This window comes from Gavialis gangeticus, unplaced genomic scaffold (assembly GCF_001723915.1).
Source record: "Gavialis gangeticus isolate Ggan-Ray unplaced genomic scaffold, GavGan_comp1, whole genome shotgun sequence".
Lineage (NCBI taxonomy): Eukaryota > Metazoa > Chordata > Crocodylia > Gavialidae > Gavialis > Gavialis gangeticus.
Window position 1 is genome coordinate 62,064,252 of NW_017729032.1, and position 20,670 is coordinate 62,084,921.

The 20,670-nt window shown below is 40.7% G+C and overlaps 2 protein-coding genes across 7 annotated transcripts in view; one reads left to right on the forward strand and one right to left on the reverse strand.

Annotated features, from left to right (window-relative positions):
- Nucleotides 1-1,471, forward strand: part of INTS6 (integrator complex subunit 6) — an 83,490-nt gene extending 82,019 nt beyond the window's left edge. For 2 of the 3 annotated variants that reach the window (XM_019524539.1, XM_019524540.1), the window contains one exon: nucleotides 884-1,471. In XM_019524539.1, the coding sequence (XP_019380084.1) occupies nucleotides 884-977 (94 nt within the window). In that variant the 3' untranslated portion in view covers nucleotides 978-1,471. The remainder of the gene's footprint in view (nucleotides 1-883) is intronic. The other variant, XR_002098922.1, reaches the window with a different exon arrangement.
- A 1,438-nt stretch (nucleotides 1,472-2,909) lies between these two features.
- Nucleotides 2,910-20,670, reverse strand: part of SERPINE3 (serpin family E member 3) — a 40,054-nt gene continuing 22,293 nt past the window's right edge. For 3 of the 4 annotated variants that reach the window (XM_019524543.1, XM_019524542.1, XM_019524541.1), the window contains exons 3-9: nucleotides 18,527-18,760; nucleotides 17,318-17,515; nucleotides 14,566-14,764; nucleotides 11,991-12,091; nucleotides 7,977-8,063; nucleotides 5,294-5,377; nucleotides 2,910-3,141 (exon numbers count right to left, since the gene is read on the reverse strand). In XM_019524543.1, coding sequence (XP_019380088.1) covers nucleotides 3,098-3,141; nucleotides 5,294-5,377; nucleotides 7,977-8,063; nucleotides 11,991-12,091; nucleotides 14,566-14,764; nucleotides 17,318-17,515; nucleotides 18,527-18,760 — 947 coding nt within the window. In that variant the 3' untranslated portion in view covers nucleotides 2,910-3,097. The remainder of the gene's footprint in view (nucleotides 3,142-5,293; nucleotides 5,378-7,976; nucleotides 8,064-11,990; nucleotides 12,092-14,565; nucleotides 14,765-17,317; nucleotides 17,516-18,526; nucleotides 18,761-20,670) is intronic. The other variant, XM_019524544.1, reaches the window with a different exon arrangement.

Sequence of the window (20,670 nt, forward strand, 5' to 3'; positions counted from 1 at the left end):
AAAAACAGGATATATAAAGTTAAGATTTACTCTATATCCATTTGAGGTATGGGGAGCAGCAGCTGATTGGAGAGAGGACAGACTGTGTATTAGGGGCTTCTTATCTCCTATAAGGAGATAAACTAGCTGAAGTGGAGGGCTAATTTAGGCTGGAGCATAGTGGTATTGCAAAGGCTGGCTCAGTATACAGATTAGCATACATAACCAAGAAGGTTTGCGACCATCTCAGTTAACTAATATATGTTGGGAACATTACAGGGCACCTTCTTATACGGAGCAACTTATATGCAGTGTACTTCTAAAGTTAATGGGGTGAGTGTGGAAGGAGGGTAGGTAGAAATATTGATAGGGAGCTATTATCATGGGGTGGGAGGTGGAGGAAGGATACAGTCATCTTTTTTGTGTTTAATATTTCTGTATAAATATGGTATAAAACTGCCAAGATTTGGTATATTGAACCATAGCTGTGATTTTTTTTTCCATGCCCTGTCAACAGTTCCAGCCTCTAAACTTACCAAACCCTGACCATTATCACTATTTTGCTATAACAAAAGTGTACAGGAAGGTCCACTTAGGGATCTTAGCTTCTTTTACCTTGAGCTGGGACAGCTTATCACTTTCTTTCTGCTGAGCCAAAATCAATATTGCTTGATATTAATAGGGTTTTTGTCAGTGATTATATACTTTGGAAAGGAAGGGTCACATTTCTGCCATGGCACTAGGTTGCCAGGATTTTGACAGACAGCAGTACACATTTAGGAAACCTCTTTTCTACGCAACATATACTAAATAATAATTGAAGTTTAGAGTTCAATGAAAAGTCTTTTAACTGTCTGCCTTATCTGTGGTTGAGCATTATTCTTGTGCTTTCTTTTACATGTAGGTTTAAAAAGCGAATGCTGATAGAACAGCTTGAGGGTTTTCTGGAAGAAATCCATCGCAGATCCAACCAGGTCAACCATATCAACAGCAGCTAAGAGACACTTTAGACAAAGAAAAGCCACAGCAGGGTACTGCTGTATTACCTGCATTCATTTTTGACATGCGCTCTTAATTAAAGTCCCTATCTGAAAAAATAAATAAAACCTCAAAGCTGCTCTGTAGTATAATGGGGAAAGTATCCATAACCTTTTTTTCTTCCTTTCTGTTATTTTTGTAATGTGAAAAATATCACTAAAAACATTTTTATTTAACTAAATAGAGAATTCCTTGCTTGTCATTGACTTAAGTGTCACTTTCCCTCAGGTTCTATTTTTTTAATCCAACCTTCAAAACTATCACCTCTAAGGTAGAACTTTGCCAAAAAGTTGCTTTGTAATTTTCAAAAAAGCACATACATTAAACAAGGTAATGTTTTGTATATACAGTTATTTTGGATATATTATTGTAAGTTGTACAAATGTATTTTGAAAAATATTTAAGAAAAGCACTTTTGTTATTCCATCAATAAAAGCTCTATTTTAATCTTTGATGTGCAGGTGTAAATGTTTTTTATTGAGGTAGCTCATTCTCTCCTCCATTTTCTAGGTCTTTGCTGTTTGTGTCAGTTTTTAGGAATTGGCAACAAATGCGAGTCACTGGAAGTGCTAACTCGTTGGTTCTCAGAATTAAACTAAGGTCTCATCTTGATTAACCAGGTAGTTACAGTGATAAATTGACACTACATTGTATGTTGTAAGTCTTATATTTCCCAAAGAGCATCACACACATTGTATGCTACGCTAATGGCAAAACAGGAATATTTGATCAAAAAATAATACGCTTAGAGAAGTCTTTTTAAAATTCCTTCTGCCTAGCTTCAGCTTCTCTTTGGGATTTCAGCTGTCTTTTCTAGATGTTCCTATCCTTGTGCTCACATACATAAGCCTTGCTAAGTAATGGAGCCTCTCTTTTCTCAGTGCTTTGCATTTCTCACTAAAAAGAATGTCTTTGTATAAATGCTTAATTGGGTGTAGTATACTTGATACTTGATAGTTGATACTTACTCAGCTATTATGTGAGCAGACACACTAAGGTGGCTTAGCGCCAGTTCCTAAACAGCCTCTTTCAGCTTAATTAGTTTCTCTTAGCTGCACCTTAAGCTGCTTCTTTACCTCGCTGCTTCAGTTTGATTATTTAGCCAAACCTGGAACCTGATTCAGCTTTTAATTTTCTTTTTACTACTACTACTAAGATAGCAGGTATTGCAAGGCTTTGTTTGGGGCAGAAGTTAATAAGATTTAAGTGTCTGAGGCCGGTTCATTTGCTGCAAGTTTGTGTGTAGCATGTTTATAGCATGTTTATTTATAATTATGGCTTTATTTTTTGCCTAGGCAGCAACAGCAGATGGGTTGCATTAAGCCGTAGTGGCAGCTGATTCAGTGGTTCCCCCACCGTCATCCCCATCAGCAGTTGCTGCCACCACAGGCTGATCAGCTCTTGCTGCACCAGGCTGGAAACAGCATATTGGGCTGCCCTCAAAGCTGTGGTGGCAACAGTAAAACAACAGAATCTCCATGACAGCTCTATTCCTCTTGGGTTGTCAAGGAGCCAGCAGCTCTCAGTCCATCTGTCTTGAAGAGTAGAAGGGAGAGCAGAGTACTCTGGGATGTTGGGAGTCAGAGAAACCACCTGTATCGGTACATGTAGCTGTCCATGTTACATGTGGTATTACAAAAGGAGTTCCTGTTTGAAATAACATTTTTTTGATAGCGGATTCACCTTTTTAATGTTACATACTCCCTTTTTATAGCACTATCAGGGCATAATAAAGTGCAACAAAAGTAACATACATACATAGCTTGACTAGCTTCTGTGATCTGGGTCTAAACATCTTTATTTTACTGACCATGGATAGAAACTTGTGATCGCGAAACATTTTTTGTTTTTAGATATCAAGATGGATAAATAAAAGTCCACAACTCAATATGCAAAAAGTAATATATTTTATTGACAAGGTTATATGGTTAAACATTTACCCACTGTTCCTTGCTGATGTGTTTGCAAAAGATGGTATTTTAAATATCCTATTTTAATAAATATGCATAGGGTGCCTCAGTTTCACCAAGGGAAAGCTGGTCTCAGGAGGAATTGGGAGCGGGGTATATCTGACAAACTCTTATTGTGATGGATTTGTAATTCTTCCTATAAAGAGCACTGATCCTGAAAATTAAAATAAATACACATTATGCTCTTGAACATTTATGATTTTATAAAGTAAATGGGTGCATTTCAGATTTGTACAGGTGACTGGCAAGTTAGTTTCTCAAATTAATCTTGGGCAGGCAAATTACCTGGCTTTTGGATGTGGGGGAAAGGTTGGAAATCTGGCCCTTCACTTTGTCAGTCATGTTGGGCAATTTAAAGTGAACTGGTCAAAGTAGCAATTGAACAAATTCACTCCTGTTTTAAATCCACTAGAATTACAGAAGAGATTAATTCGGCCCATTAGGTTACAGTGTTACTTGATTCAGCAGTTTAATCATTGCTTAAATCGCTTACACTGGGCTAGTACAGTACTTCTGTCAGCTTGTCCCTGTACAGGGATACATTAATTTGATGAATTTTAAAAAGGAAATTTGGCATTCCCAGTTATATCAGAGTTGGGCAGGGCTTTTGTCTTGCTTGGTATTTGAAAAGTGGCTAATATTTCTGGTATTACCAGAGCGTAAACATGGTGAAGGTGAGATATCCTAAGATTTGGTTCTACTTTGAGCCCCATTGTTAATTTGCTTGTGGTTAGAATTTGGAGCTTGCTACTCCCAGAGGATAATAAAAAAGCTATTAAACATCACTTTTAAACTGTGGCTTTATTTATTCCCTCTCCCCAAAGATCACAGATTTCATCTAACAGTTTGCATTTTCACATCTACTTCTGCATTCTTATAACAAACGGTACAGGGAAATATGATTTGCTCTACTGAGGATGTTTTCTGGTACTGTTTGTTTAGAATGTTATTTGGTAGTTTTTTTCATACTATACTTGTTTCCTTGTATGTCCCTGTTTTACAATTTATATTTCTATTAAAGAATAGTTTTGCATATGTTTTGTTCAATGTACTTGCCAAAATGATTTTTGATACCTAGTTCTATAAGGTCATTTTGGCTCAGTTTTTGTAAGTGAGGCTACATTCTGTTCTGTGTGTGTCTGATCTAGACTTCTCAACATTAGTCTTTGCCTGGGATGTTTTCTGACGATTGGATGGTTATTATTGCAAAAGAAAGAGACAGTCTTAAGATATGCTTCCCCCTTTTAGAAATGCATCATCACTGTTTGGCAAAAATTGTAGGTTGTTACAATATTTCAAAGCATCCATGTTATGCATAAACCTTTTCAACAGTTAGGGAAAACCTATCCTCTAGTTCTGAAGTACCTATGAGGTAGATGAGAAAATATAATCACTTTAAATAAAAAAGTTCTTTTTTCAGGCCACAGAGAGGGTCATTTTACTGAGCTCTATAAATGGCTTCATGTTCCCTAAATATTTAGCAAAAGTGATTTAGGGCATTTATGAGATTTGATGGCTTGTGACATAGCTAAAAATGTCTTAACTAATTGCATTTTATCCTTTCTGATAACTTTCTGCTCCCCCAAGAGAATAAGCATCTCATGCAAAAGAAATATTTCTTTCTTTTCTTTTTTACAAGTTATGTCCCTGTAAAGATAGAGGATGTATACAGAGTAACTATCCTTTATGGGTCCGTAATGTGAAAAAAACATGGCCTCAACTATTTTCTTGGTTGTGGTGTTCACATCAAATGACTGCTATGTCTGCTGGTGACTATCAATGTTTTGGAGAGACATAGACCTTAAATCATCCTCTCAGAGTCAGGAGATGCTTGGGATTTAGGCATATAGGCAGGATGGCCACCAGGGTTGCACATACTGTATATGGTCTCTGCCTAAATAGACATTAGTCTCTATGGGTATTAGTGCCTTGAATGAGAACTGAAACTACACAGAGATTGTTACAGATGTTCCCTAATTTTTGTCAGTTTTCCTGCTACCATTAAATTTTAACATTTATTCTACAAGTTCTAGTAGCTGAGTTTTCTTAGCATCTGATGAAGTAAATTGTTGCCTACAGAAGCTTATGCCTCACTGAACAATTTAGTCTCTAAAGTGCCACTGTGCCCTACCTTTACAGGTTCTAAGGGAGTTTAAAACTACTATTTTATGGGCACTGGAGTCACTTAGGCCACAGACAGGCATTCAGTTAAAAGTGCAATCCCAACAATTGCACCTCTTGCCATGCCATGTGTTCATGGCAGGAGGCAAGATCGTGGGATAGGTGAGTAAATGAATAGTCCATACCTGTATTGGCTTGCCTCAAGAAAAAGATGAAAGGTCTGTCTGCTTTGAAAATAGGAGTTCGAGATCTTTTTAGCAACACCATTGCTGCCATGCAAGAGAAAAAAACAGTAATAAAATGTTTTGACTTCAATTTCTGCCTGTTTTATACAGTGCCTGCAGAAGTTTGAATTTTTACCGTCCTAGCCACTGAACTATTAATTTTCCCTCACTGTACAAGTGAAACTAAGATTCAATTTATCTGATAGTAAAATTCCCATATACTGTATATATAAGCAGGGAAAATTTTGCCAGGCTGTATTACATAAAGAATACAGTGCAGTGAACAGTGCTAGAGGGAGCACTGCCTTTTTTTTCTTGCTAGAGTCCTAACTCCTGGCCACGCCACTTTCCTGCACCACATGACCAATTCCTAACAACCTACATATGCCAAGGCTTAGTTATTTATTTTACAGAGTTTACGATATGTAGACAAGTAAAAGAGAAATTATTCCTGATTTTCAGATAGGAACTATAGACACGGATGAGGTATTCTGGAAGCTGCATAGCAGAAATCAAAACCAAACCTCAATCTCCTGAATTTCCATCCAGTGTCTTAGGGTTAGTAGCTGGTATTTTGTACAAAAACATCAGGCTTCTCAAAAGTTCAGGGATTTTTTAAAATGTATCAATGCAAATTTCTTACATTATGATAGACCTAAAATATCCATAAAGTAAGATCCTTTTGTTGAACTACAATTTCCCAATGAAATTTCTATATTGCTAAGTGGTGTTACTAGTATATTGGCCAAACATTAATATCTGTGGATTTCTTTAGGATTAAAGCTCCTCCAAAAATATAGAAATGTAATCAAAGATAAATGTTAACAAAATTAAATAACTAGCTTGCTAGGCACTATTTCTGCACTTCTTAAAAAAAAAAAAAAAATTGAAAATTTTCTTTTCAATACGTCAATATGTTACTGAACTTACAGGTTTTGAAGTAAGCAGAGGTAGATGTGCATGCAGCCGGTAAACTGTGTTAACATGATTGGGGAGTGTCAGTGATGGAGAAGGGAAGCAAAAGAAAAAGCCGCAAACATTGCTAAGGAAGAGTTTCGTTAGGGAGAGGAGAAAGTGGCTTTTTTCACTGTTCTTTTCTACTACTGTCCAGATTAGTCTAGTTGGGACATCAAAGACTTCAGTGGAGACTAGAAGGTACTTGCCTGAATATGTGCAGTGCTAAGTTTGTACGTATACTGTTACTAGCTTTTTTGCACTCTTACTGCAATCTTTCTTTGGCAAATCTTTTCCCATTTTTCTATTCTTTCCCAAAAATATTTTTGGTGCAGAACAGTTTGTATGGGCCTGGTCCCAATGAAGTTACTGGAGTTTTGTTATGGACTGAAATGAGATAAGGACCTGGTGTTCTGTCTACTGCTAGCCACAATGCTTCCTCTTTAGGTTGTGAACACTTGAAGTAATTTTAAATTAGTTTCTCCTATATGAGTTTTTTGATCAGAAACATAGCAGGAATGTTACTGCACCACTAATGATAAAAAGTCAAACTACTGTCTAGCCCCACAGCAAAATTAATTTAGCCATGTTACATGCAAACTATGTAACACACACACATGTTCCCATGTGTATCACCATCATCCCTATGATGCTGCTGCTGGAGAAATATTGGATAAAATAGGGAATTGAGCTGTGTTCAAAACAGGACTTAAGATGAACAGAGTGGACAAAAATGACTTCAGTCAACTTCTGTCCTCATCTGCCTAAGATGAGGTCAATTCAGCCTTTGGCACAAACTGAAACACCTTATTCCACAGATCAGTAAGGGGCAGCGTGCACCAAAAACTATGCCAAGATAGAGCAGGTGGCATATAGAAGACTGACCTCAGTAGCACCTCAAAATTTCCATATACAGGAGAATCCCAGAATGTCCTTGTGATACAAAGGGGTGGAGGAACTGGGTTAGCTACTTTCATATTTCCCCATTTAAACCTACTTAGTTTCTGAATAGAGAGTATTAATGCAGGGTTCTGGATTTAAATGTGCTTAGTTTTAAAAAAGGGAGGGAAAAGTATATGACATGTCAGTGGGGGAAAAAAGAATATGACACACAAGTTCATTAGAACCAGTCTATGTTGGAAGCTGGCATTTTGCACAGAAGTCCTCTTTTTATGTAAAATTACATCTGCTGCCAGAAACTTGTACATAGAATTTGAAGCTCCAAAAGAGTATCTGAGAAATTAAGCCCACAAAGCATGCACAGAGCTGGCTGTAACTTCAAACCCTTCAAATTAAAATTGCTGTGGTACTTTTCTTCCAAAAATTGAACCAAAAAAATCTCCTTCCTGACCAGTAAGAAAAGTTCAAAGGTCAGTTGCCTTTAAAAAAAATAAATAATTCCTGTACAACAGGTAAAATTTGTTGGTATGTTTGTGTGTATATTTATACACTATATATGTACAGTGTGAGAGACAGACAATAGTGGTTCTTCCATGCTCATTAATTTAACAAGTAGCTGGTTGGTTTTTGCTGTCTCCCCATTCAGGAAATTACATGGGTGCATATTTAACTTAGAATTGTTGCTAAGCACATATTTGTGTGTTTTGCTGAATCTGGGCCTTCAATGTTTGCTGCAGCTGTGAGATGGTGCTGATCTGCAAGCTCATTAAAGTGTGTGCATCTGATTTACCTGTAGCTCCTGATGCATTTGTACCATCTTCTTCAATTTCAATCTTTGCTTTGTGAATAGCTTCTGAAACGTAAAGATTGCCTTGCTCTAACAAACAGACAAAAAGTGAGTATTAAAAGTTATTACCTGTTTCCCATGGTAAAAACAACACAACTGTTTAAAAACATTAAAACTCTTTTTTTTAGCTGCTTTCTCATTCCGTTGCCCTTTGTAATATCTGTGCTGCTTATATAACCCTCTAGTTACTATACATTTCATTCAGGGTAGCTTGGGAAGTTTGTTTTAATCATTATATCAAAAGTGAAAAGCCCATTGGCCAAGTTTGTGGATGAAACCAAGATATGGGGTTGTGCAGACACACCTGCAGATAAGCTGCAGACACAAGCAGACCTAGACAGGCTGGCATGTTGGGCAGAACGGAACCAGATAAGGTCCAATGTAGAGAAATGCAAAGTGCTGCATCTGGGAAGGAAGAACTCCCAGCACACCTACAGGCTGGGCATCGCTAACCTGACCAGCACTACAAATGAAAAGGATCTAGTAGTAACAATAGACCCCAGCATGAATATTGATCCAGCAATGCAATGCAGTAGCTGCAATAAAACTGTGGCGTGCATCAAACAATGCATCTCCAGTAAAACCAAAGAAGCGATTCTTGTGCTTTACTCAATATTGGTGCAGCTGCAGCTGGAGTATTGCATCCAGTTCTGGGCACCGCACTTCAACAAAGATGTGCTGAAGCTCCAGAGAAGGGCCACCCGTACGATGGGAGACTCACGTGGCAAGCCATGCGAGGAGAGGCCGAGGGATCTCGGACTCTTCAGCCTGGAGAAAAGAAGGCTGAGAGGGGACCTGATTGAGGCTTACTGCTGTCAGAGGCGTACATCGGGGGCTCGGTGAACAACTGTTCACTAGGGCACCCTGGGATAAAACTAGAAACAACGGTCACAAATTCCTGGAAGATAGTTTCAGGCTGAACATTAGGAAAAACTTCCTAGCAGCTAGGGCGTCCAGACTATGGAACAAGCTCCCCCCAGAGGTGGTGCAATCATCTACCCTAGAGGTCTTCAGGAAAAGACTGGACAGTCACCTGGCTGGGGTCACCTGACCCCAGATGTCTTTCCTGCTCATGCAGGCGGTTGGACCTGATGATCCTTCAGGGTTCCTTCCAGCCTTATGATTCTATGATATACTAGATCAATTAGCCCATTCCTCTTCCCTTGGTGTGATAGGATGTATTGTTTATCAAAGATGTTGCATTAGTTCTATAAATATAATTTTGAAAGGCATCCTATAAATAGTTTACACTCCTGTCTGAACCTTACTCTGTTTAGTTCATGGGTGACTTTTTAGAGTATTCAAGTGTCACAGTTACAGTTCCAACTATGCTTGTACCAGCTTTATGTTCACTCTGCTATCAGCTTGTATAGATGCAATAAATAATAGCTGGTGGGTAGAGAGCTACTAATTGCAGGTTTTGTGGTCTAATGTTATTTGATGTAACATGATGTATACCATACTGGAAATTTTCTGCTGCTTTCCACAAAAACTATGAATGTTGTATGTAAAATATTGCAATCCTTCCTCTTGTCTCTTAATAATTGTTATCTAATCAAAATGATTTAATTCCTTTGCATAATGAGGGTCTGTTTTTATAGGAAGACTAGTTTTTCATGAATGTTATTGTAAGAGCATAAAAAGAATGTAATATCTACCTGCTAAATACAAGCTATGCTATAGGTAACAACAGCTTTCCTTCCATTATAAATGTCTTCAATTGGTCCTTTCCTTCCATAATGTTCAAGTAAATTTCCTTCAGAAAGGCAGAGGAGTAAAGAAAAACTCATGCTGAGCATGAGTTGATTTTACTATTTTAGTGACTTTTTTATATAGTCTTAGTGTCCTCCTGTGTCAATTTGGAAAGCACATCTCCTGGAAAAGTTTCACTGTCACGACTGCTGAAGAATTATTTTCTCACTTTAATAGCAACAGTGAATAACTGAGGAAGAGAACCTAGCATAAAAATCACCTGCCTACCCTACAGAGGGGTAGAAGTTAATAAGAACATCAAGCAGAAAGTTTAGTAAGAACAGGAGGCTGAGTCCTAATTCCTGCTCCCCTTCCTGGAACTGGTTTGCAGTATGACCTTAAACAAATCACTTAACCTCTCCTTTGCCATGCCTATCCCAAGGATTCTGTGACTGCTAAAGTGATGGCCTTGACAAATGACATGTTAACACCAATGTAGGTGACAGGTTTTATACTCCAATGTAACTTATACCTGTGTCTGGAGCCAGGGTCATAACACAATCAAGTGTCCAAAGCAGCTACAACACAGGGGCAGCAATAATTTCTGAGCCCCTTCTTATCCCTCCCTCAAAGTTGGTGCATGGGGTGGCTTCCCTGCCCTAGTTGCACTTGGTGGCAGCAGTGATCCCTCATAGATGAGGATGATCGCTCCCACAGGTCAAGTAAAGAGTTGTAGATGAGTCAGTTGATGGCTAAGGTGGATCCTAGAACCTCAGTGTACACTACTATCTGGAGAAGAGAAGTGACTAGCTCTTGCAAGGCAGTTGCCCCTGTGAGCACTGCTACTACAATAGCTTGCCTCTGGATAACAGGGGAGCTGCTAATAGTCTGTTTGCATTCAGCAAACCAGTACCCTGGGATAATTGTGGATGCATAATCCACAGTTTGGTATTTATACTGGTGTAGCTTTACCCCTGACTTTTCCCAAGGTAACTGTACACCACACTCTATAAGGTTAAATCAGTATAGATTTGCATATTGTGTGCCTTTATTTTTTTCACATTTCTGTAAGCTTGGGTTATACTAGTATGAAAGTGTTGTCTGGTCCTTCAGTTGAAGGCATAATACACTATTCAAGTTGCCATTCAGCTTGATTAGTCACATAACATGGGCCAGATTCTGATTGCAGTTCCATCAGTATTATGGAGAAACTCTGCTCATTACACACCACTGGAATTGTATTTGCACTATTATGGCTTCAGAATCTGACCCTGTTGCCTTTTTAAAAAATCTCCTTTAAGTTAAAAAGCATTTTCATAGGTTTAAGACAAAGGGAATTGGGTTCAATTTGTGTTTCTGTACTTTAATGCAGCTTTGGAACACTTGGGGTGAACTATTGGGTGAAATGGCAGTCTTTCCTTCTTATTTTTTCCTTCTTTGTGATTATACACCCACTATACCACTGAGTTGAATACTGAACCCTATTTGTAAGCCATCATCAGTGGTTTGAGTGTCCCTCCACTAATTCTGGTAGTCAGCAAGATTTTTCCACGTGCCCTGTGGTGCATGTGGCAAGTTACCCCGGGTGGAGTAGGGGAGGTTGGGGCCAGCACTGTGCTGACCGCAGCAGCCTTACCTGGGATCCTGGGGGGCTTCTGGGGCTGCAGCAGCAGCAATCCTGCTGCTCAGAGCCTGGCTGGCAGCTGGAGCATGGCTCTGACCGGCCAGGTTCTGGTTTTAATCAGCATGTGCTGCTCTGCATTTTTTGACCCCTGGATATTCAGGGGCCAAATTAAACCCCTGCACTGCTCCCTTGCATCACAGACAACAGCTGAATGTGAGGTATGTGGTGCTGCAGACATGTGTAAGGCACTATGTACTGCACGGCCACGCTTGTCTGGTCATGACCTAAATGTAGCATTATATTCAGTAACTATTTAGGACTATAGTATGAGCATGAGCTACAACAATTTTTCCAGGCTTCAGGTTGTGCCTAACCACACATACTGTGGCTAGTAATGTGCATTCTCACTGACTTAATCTCTCAAAATCTTTCCTTATCAGATTTTGCTTATCCTAATCACAGTTTGAAACAGAAGCTTCAGTATTACAGTAAATCAATAGAACCTGGATTGTGGTTTTCATAGAACAAGAAGTATAATTAATTACCAAAGGCTCAGCTCTGTTGAATCATTGAAATGACACACAAGTTTACAACAAATCCATACATTCAATAATTAAGTCTTATATAAGAAGTGTTCTTACCTGAAATACCTTTAAAATCAGCCTCAGATGGATCAAAAATATCTGTTATTCCCAACATGGGTAAAATCCATTTTAGGTCAAAGTGGCTTTGAATGCTGAATCTAAAATGAACACAGCAGATTTTCTTTAAATATACAATTCATAGCTTCAGAGAGTGGAAGGCCAGAACAAACCATTTAATCATCTCATCTAACTTTCTGTATGTCATGGGCCCTTACACTTCCCTCAGTTTTCCATATATAAGACCAGCAATTTGTATTTGGCTAAAGCGTTTCTTCCAGGAAGGCATTCAGTCTTCATTTGAAAACATAAAAGATGGAGTATTCACCTCTTCCCTTGGTAGTTTGTTCTAGTGGTTAATCACTCTCAATTTTAATCATGTCTGGCTTCACTTTTTAGCCAATGGTTCTTGTGATGCCTTTCTCTACAAGATTAAAGGGTCCTTTGGAAGAGACCACTATTTTCTCCCTTTTGGATACTGTAATCAAGTCACCTCTCAATCTTCTGGACAGATGAACTTTACATTTTCTGCTTTTGGTGCTTTGTTCTTTATAAAAGCATAATATATTTGCTTATAGATAAGGACCCTAGGGACACATCTGCAAAATATTATCTTAGAAAAAGAATATTAATGCATCAAACATTTTTTTCAATACTTGTTAACACTAGGAATGTATTTCTGGAAGTATTAACAGATCTGTTTCATGCTGATCAGTGAACTGGTTACATTTAGGAAATGCCCTTTCTCAGCTGCATCGAGATGTATTGTGTGATTCATCCTGCTATGCTATTAATTTGAACATCTGTTGAAAAAATGCTGTCAGATTACATGCATGTTCCTGAAATAGTGCAAGTACTATTCAAGAAATGGTACTAGAGTGCAAAAGGGAAAATACAAGATTGTCCTGTGTATGGAGGAAATTCCAAGCTTGAAGATAGTTTCTGCGCTTGACTTCAGCCTTGTAATTTACAACTATGTTATAAAATAAAGTATTTTTTTAAAGATTGTTCTTCAAAGCCAGGAAATGCAAGAATATGCAGAAAGAGGGTTCCCTTCTCCCCCCCACCTCCTTTGTAGCTTTTTGGCCGCATTGAGAGGAGTGCAGACATACAGTATGTGGCATGTCTGTGGTGCCACACACTGCACATGCAGGCTTTCCTCATACTGCTACTTTGCAGCACGGTGAGGGGGGCACAAGTAGCAGTGTGCGCTACCCAAAACCAGAGCCTGGCTGGCTGGAGTCTAGGGACAGAATTTACACACAAACCAGTTTAAGTGATCGAAAACTGGTTAAAAATATGTCACAACAGAAGTTCAGTGCGCTTAAACCACTTTTAAAACGACTGAAACAGGTTTAAACCTGGTTGGTGTAGTATCAGACTGAACTGACTTAGGTCAAACTGGTTTATGGAACTTCTGTCCCAGACCCCTTCCCAGTTCGAGTTAACTCACAGCCCCCCAGCATCCTGGGCTGCTTTGCAGTCTGTTCCCATGGAGCAGGGTTGGCCCTGCCCCTCAGCTGGAGTACTATCACTGCTCTGGCTGGCTGAGAAGGGGGTGGGTGGGGAAACCTGGCTCCAGTCCTGAGTCAGGGTCTGCCTGGCAGGGGTGGAGCAGCCCCTCACAGGCTTTTCCCCACTCTCTCCTTGAGCGGAGAGCAGAGGACATGGCCAGATGCCAGCCTGAGCTGGCATGCTGAGGGAGGGGGGTTTAAACCTCTCCAGCTGCCTGCAAGGGACCCCAGCCAGGGTCTGCCTGGTGGGGGTGGAGCAACCCCTGACAGGCTTTTCCCCTGCTCCCAGCTCAAGTGGAGGCAGTGGAGAGGGGGAGGGAAGAGTATGGCCATATCCTGGCCAGGCTGGCAGAGAAGTGGAGGGGGCTGCTTCCCCCCCACCCCTGCTGCTCCTCCAGCACAGGCTGGCTGGGGTCCATGCAGGCCAGGGTGGGGTTTAAACCTCCCCCCATCATACTCAGCAGGCTGGCAGGGGCCTGGCCATGCCCCCACCCTCAGCTCAAGTAGGGAGTGGCAGAAAAGCCTCTGGAGGGCCTCTTTCCCAGCTTCCCTCCCTTCTCTTTGGCAGTGGCTGGCAGGCTGGGAGGTGTGCTCTAGCGCCCCCCAGCTTCTCCCCTGAGCCACTGCAGGCATGTGGCTGCATTTCCAGAAACAAGAGTGAATGTCTGTTCACTTGCTTTTTAGTTCAATCTGCATGGTTCAGACTAAACTGTAAAGATTGAACTAATTCAGCCTCAGGCTTTTCGACTGTCTGTACTTAGCTTAAATGTTTATTGTACCTCATACTAACTGTTTAAATATAGGGAGGGACTATAGTTATAGCTATACCCTACCAAATAGCTTAGTGTTTTGAATTCCCTAGACATCTCTGCTTCTTGGATCAAGATAGGTTAGGGCTTGCTTGCCTCATGATGATGTGATGAGTAGCGAAGAGAAGAAAGTATTCCACTAGAAGACATGCCCTCTACATCTGTAATCGTGTCAGCAGTACCATACACACAACTCTTAAAACAGAAGGTAAGAGTATAGGCACACCCTTGAAGAAGTGTAAAGTCACATACCTAGGCAGAAAAATATCCATTTTTATTCTCTTCAGATTAGTTGCCCAGAGGGTGATAGTTTTAGCTGAGAGATGTGACTCAATGTGGGATAGAGATGTTCTTCGGTCACTGGGAAGCACCACAAACATGCTGACTGTCTCTCCCAGATAAGGCAATTCGACGACACTGAACTGCTCCAGAGATGCTGTGTGGAACTGACCTGCAGGTTTGAGAACATAATCCTTAACCCATCACTCAAGGAAAAAGACAGTTCTGAGGATACAGAGTATTTCACCACCAAGTCATGAGCTTGAGTGTGGATCAGGTTGCTAATAACTCAACATTATTATTGTTGACATAAGTTGAGTTGATCATCTCAATACCCTTCCTATCAGACAAATGTCCACATCACATGTCAGCAGCAACAAAAATGACAAAGCCCAGCACCCTTAGTAATTGTCTCAAAGGACAGTCCAATGAACTATAGGTATGTGGCTACCTTCTCATGCTAAAGGTAGTCCCAGTGGTCCGGGCTGAAGCATATTGGTGAGGCAGTGTGGGTACATTTGTGCATGGTGACTATCCTTGCTATGCCTGTTTGAGTAAATAGGTGTCTTAATTCTTTAGTTCTTTCAGCCCTGCACCATTTGTTAACTACACTTACTGATGAATTTAAAAAAAACCCTTCACTGAGAATGAGTGAATCCTCAATTTCGTGTCCTCATGACAGGGTAAAAGAATTGAGTAGTTCATCTGAGAACTACTTTACCCCAAACTGGCCAACATCACAGTTAGAGCTGCTTTTCAAGATCATGCCACTTTATTGAACTACAAAGCACTTAAACTTGTCAAATTCAGACAAAAGTTACCAAAACTATATTTACAAAAAAGCCATAAATTTAGTGAGTTTTCAAATTAGTAACTCATTACTAGCTACCAGGCTATAGGAGTCATTACTAAGTCCAGGCTGGATTTTTTTTTTTTTTTTGGTTCCTGACAGATAGGTTATAGTTCAAACAGGTAAAGCTAGGAAGTTCTATGGGCTCAGATATACAGGAGATCAGACCAGAAAATTATGCTCACCCTTTGTGGCTTTATAGACTCTGAATTAATTGGTTGCTACTGGCTGCATCACCTACATTGTAACTCTTGAAATGATGCGATCTGGGGGAAATGGGCCAATGTGTCTGGAGGAAGTAATTCTGGGCATTTGGAACACGTTTATAAGATATGTACAGTCTGAATATATTGATATGGCCTTTTTTAACAGAGAAGATGAGGCCGTGATTATTCCAAAGGCACTTTCTCCAGGATACCTAACTGAGAAGCTCCTTCTAGAAAACAGGAAAATGGCTGGAATTCCTAAGTGACTTTTGTGTGCCTGAGTGAGTTGTGTTAGATGCCCTCCATCCCAAAACACAAACTTCTCCTCTTGCTTTCTGGTGGTGTGTGGGTTTCTCTGACAAAGGCCTACAAATGACAGGGAGGGGTTTATTAGCTGCTAGTATCAAAGGCAGGTAAGGCCATAACTTGGTTTGCCACTGCAAGCTGAGATTGCAAGCCCGCTAAATAACCTGAACTGCCTATGAATAAAGGCTTCTCTATGTGTGAAGGTGGAAATGGCCCTTTCAAAGCAAGTGTCAGACTGGTTTAAGCTCTCCCTTCCCAAAGCAGCCTCTTTACTGTGATTTTTTTCTCCCGAAGAGAAAGCCAGGCCAGAGTTGGAGGTGTAGCTCTAGGAGAGGAGCTTCAGGGTGCCAGAAATGCCATCTTGGTACTGTGGGGGGATGCTGTGTTTCGTTTACTGTATGCTACTTCAGTGCCAGCTTCAGGAAATATAAGACCCCCGGTGCAGTGCTGTACTATAGGGCTAGTATCCCAATAGTTACTGCCATTCCAGGAGCAAGTTCTGCCATGGTCAGCAGGGAAGGAGTTAAACGTAGGTTGCAGCACAAATGCTTGGTTGCAACATGGCTTCTACTCCATGGAATAGCAAACTTACTCAGTTTCATAGGTTTCCCTACTCAGATGCAGGAGCTGTGGTTGCAAATGTAGAGGTTTGTGCTTTTGGGCATCAGTGACTATCTATATGCAATGGCCCAGGTACTGATATAGGGATAGCTAATGGTCATGATATTGAAGTATTTGGTAGCAGGTTATTACTTATTAGGTCATAGCACTCATTAGTTTTGAAAATCCAGCACAGCACTAAGATTTATATTTCTATCCAGTGATCCTCTGCAGAACAGTACCAGAGTGTGTGCTGCATTTATCAGATGCCTTCCAATGGATGAAGTGTTAAAATATGAACTATTTTTTCTGCCTTCTTCAAGTGGTTTTCCTGGTGGGGAGATCTCACACTTTTTCAGATAAAGCAAGAGGATAATCCTAGTCTTTTACTTGAGAGACCTTCCCTCAATAAGGGTCCAATATTGCTCCCACTGATAGGAGCTTGATCTTCAACTTCAGTGAGAGCAGAACTGAGCCTTAAAACAGAATCTAACATTCAAGTTTCTACATTCAAGTCCAAAGCATGAATGGCTTCTACTTTTGCTTTAACTTATCCTGCGATTCCAGTGTCTACCTCATTTTCACAGAAGACTTCTATAAAGGAAAGGTTTGTTCCTGAGACATTATATTTTTTTTTTTGGAGTTTCTCCAAACTGAGATTGGGCTTTCTTCAATGTCAGTTCAGCACCTTGCACATTGTGGGCAATGCTGAAATAGATAAATAATAATATCCATAGTTTACAGTATCACTTAAAATGGTTACCATAATTAACATCAGCTGTTTGGTACATTGTTGGCACTTTCAGGATGAAGCCCTCAGCTGTAGTAAAAGCCAAGGGCTGTGTGTCTGTGAAGGAGAATTTCTTTTGCCACATGCTTTTGAAGTACATGGTGCTCACCACAGCTATCTGGTTAAGTGGTGAACTGGCCCTCTCCAAAGATATGCTGTCTGCTTCCTCATCTGCACAGAAAGAGAGAGGATAAATTATCTTCCATTTTGCATATGCATGTGTTCCAAAATATCTTTCCTCATGTTTGATATATGCTAGAAATTTTAGCCTGGAATTTGTTCACCATTAGAGCCCACTCTATTACATGATTAAGCATGTTGCAGAGTTAATCCTGCATCTCAGGTCCAAGTGATATTTTAGACTCTTGTTTAAAACTCTTATGAACCTATTTTTCTGCTGTGCTGCAAAAGTGGCCATGTCTGATTGGTGAGATAAATGTTCTACCTGCCATGCTTGGGGCTGATGTTTGTGTAAAGTTTTCTAGTTAATGATATCCTATTTCATTCACAGCTAATCTATGAAAGCAATTGGTAGGTTTCTAACTACCTGACCTTGACTTCTGACTATGGATGGTCTTCTGGCTATTAGGATTTGGCTCCTTACCCTGTGGCTAGATAGCTGTTGGCCACAGGCACCTGAACACATGCCAGTGAAGTGGATTTGCCTCTTGCTTTTGCCCCCTGACTTAGCATCTGACTTTAACTTCTGGGTTGTGACCTCTCCCAGTCCCTAGCTCTAGCCATTTGGCTGAGCTATCTTAACTTTCTTGACACCATAAAGCTTGCTCCTGTGAGTAATCCACAGCTCCCTGGGATAATTCTCCACAGTGAACTCAAGAATAATTATTTTAACCAAATGTGGGCCTAACTTGCCAAATCTAAGACCATATCTGCAGAGTAGATATCAACTTCCCAGGAGACTAAGGCTGAACAATTAAGGGCCTGATCTATGAACCTCTGCGCAGCCCTACTGAAGCTTTGCCTAAGCTGAGTGGTGACTTGGTATCAGAGCTGGAGTTGAAGCTAAGGCACTCCTCGCTCCAAGTCTTCTGTTCAGATTGTTAAACCATGCCTCTCTGCATAAAGCACATTGCTAAACTTTATTATGCTTAATTGAACACTGGGATACACCTGCTAGTATCTAGTGGTGTCCTCTGTCATCATCTTTACTAGTTGTTTTACCTCCAATGTTACTGGAGACCCATTCGCTTATCTGTGCTGCAGTCCTGTTAGGTTCACTGAAGTTGGTTTGCTGCAGACTGCTATTGGCCCACAGGGTAGCATGCTCAATGAAAAAGGGTGAGAGGTGAACACTAGCTTGTATAAACAGGGCACACGCCAGCTGAACCACTGTGCCTTGGCTAGTATTAGTCATCTCTTCATGTACAGCACGCATGAAGTCCTGTAGTCTCTCATCTGCCAGACAAGAGAAAAATCAAGGTCATAATTACTGTGGCAAACCTAACAATAGCAAAAATTAACTGTTAATGATAATTCAGTGCCAAGAACATTGTCAGCAAATAGCAATGAACCTATGTCATGGCAAAAGCACTATTTAATTATGCCTTCTGGAAGTTACTGCAATATAAGGTAATTCATAATAATTGAAGTATGTGTAGCTATTAGTAGGTCAGAAACTACTGAGTACACTTCAATGCACTGTGCATGTATAGAACCTTTCATATCAAAACCCTACCCTAGAGGAAAGTGAAAAAATCCCCAAGATGTCCTGTCAAATAAGCTATGCGTGAAAATTCCTTCTTAATTTTAAGTTTTACAGTCATTTTACACGTGTGTATGTGAGCAAGAATCCCTGCAGCTCTAGATCTAATCCATTGCAACCTCTAAGTGACATGGCTGTTTCAAGTAATCATCCATATTTTTCACTGAAAGTTGAATTCCACCAGAGTCTGTTTAGGTGCAATATTCAAATAACTCAAATAACTCAAATAATTCAAATATTTAGAGAAAAAAAGAGCACTGAATACCTAACCTGAGTTCTCTCATGTACAACAGGCATTGCTTTCAAAATCGCTACGTTGTAGATTCAGTGAGCTAACCCCACATCATATTTTCTCTCACTTTTCTATTTGAATATCATTCTTGTTTCAACAATCTGTGTACATTCACTTTTATGTGATTTAGGGCTTCTAGCATCGAGTTGCAGAGCTGTGTAACAAGTATGTTGCATGTTCTCAAAGGTGGAGCAGTGCTCATGTACTAGGGTGGTTTCATGTATATAGTAACGGAGTGCATGCCTCTGACCACCTTAGTTCCTTCTATACTGCATTAAAACCAAAACTACTTTTTGTGTTCGACAGCTAGAGCCTTATTGTTATTTAGATGTTTGGGGTAATTTTCTTGGAGGCTAACTTAAGCCTTGACACCCAAAGAGGATTCAAAATGTATACAACTACTTGGCCATCTTTCCAGAAATAAATGCAGGTGTTCAGTGCTTCATGAACCTAGGAGAGGTTCCGCTCCTGTCTCAGTGCACCGTTTGCCACACATTAAATCCTAGGGCCAGGAAGGGAAAGCAGCTGTTTGGTTGCTTTGAGCCTTCACCTATACCAACCTAACACTCTCCTGGGAGTGCAAAGGCATTCTTTAAAGGGCCTTATGATATACCTGTCTGCCCTCAGTGTCTGATCTTGGAGAAGCATCATTTTTCAGATAAGCACTAGGGCTGTGCAAAATTTTGGCAGCCGTTTCATTTCGGAGGTGTTTCAGGACATTTTGGTGCCTGAAACACCAAATCCAAATCAAAATGGAAGGCTCCAAAACAGCTTTGAAATGAATCAGAAGGCTCCAAAATGTTTTGGAAATGTTTCAGAGAATTTGGAGTTTCGGAGCCGGGCTTGCAGGGAAACAAAAACTAAGCAGAGGGAGGGGAAAGAGAGGCAGCTCTGATATTGACATCTAGCTCCCAGTTCGATTCCCCAGCTTTCTGACTGCTTCCTGCAGCTCTCTGATCAGTTTCCCATCTCTTCCCAGGGGCCACGGGTCCCCAGTCTGGGGGTGGGTTTCAGCAGGCTGCTGCTGCAGGCTGAGAACAGCAGCAGCTGCTTGGTGCTGCCCACACCGAGCGCTGGAAAGACTGCAGTGCTGCTGCTACCCCAGTCTGCAGTAGCAACCTACTGAAACCTGGTGTGCAGATCCAGGGGCCCCGGCCCCCTGGGAAGAGCTGGGGAATCCCTGCTGCGTGACCTGGCTCCTCAGGGAGCAGAGATCCACACTGGGGTCTCCTTGCCACCGTTGCCTGCCCCGCGCAGCCCCCCATTGCCAGGGCACAGCCCCACCAGGGGGGATGCCTTGTTGGACTTGGT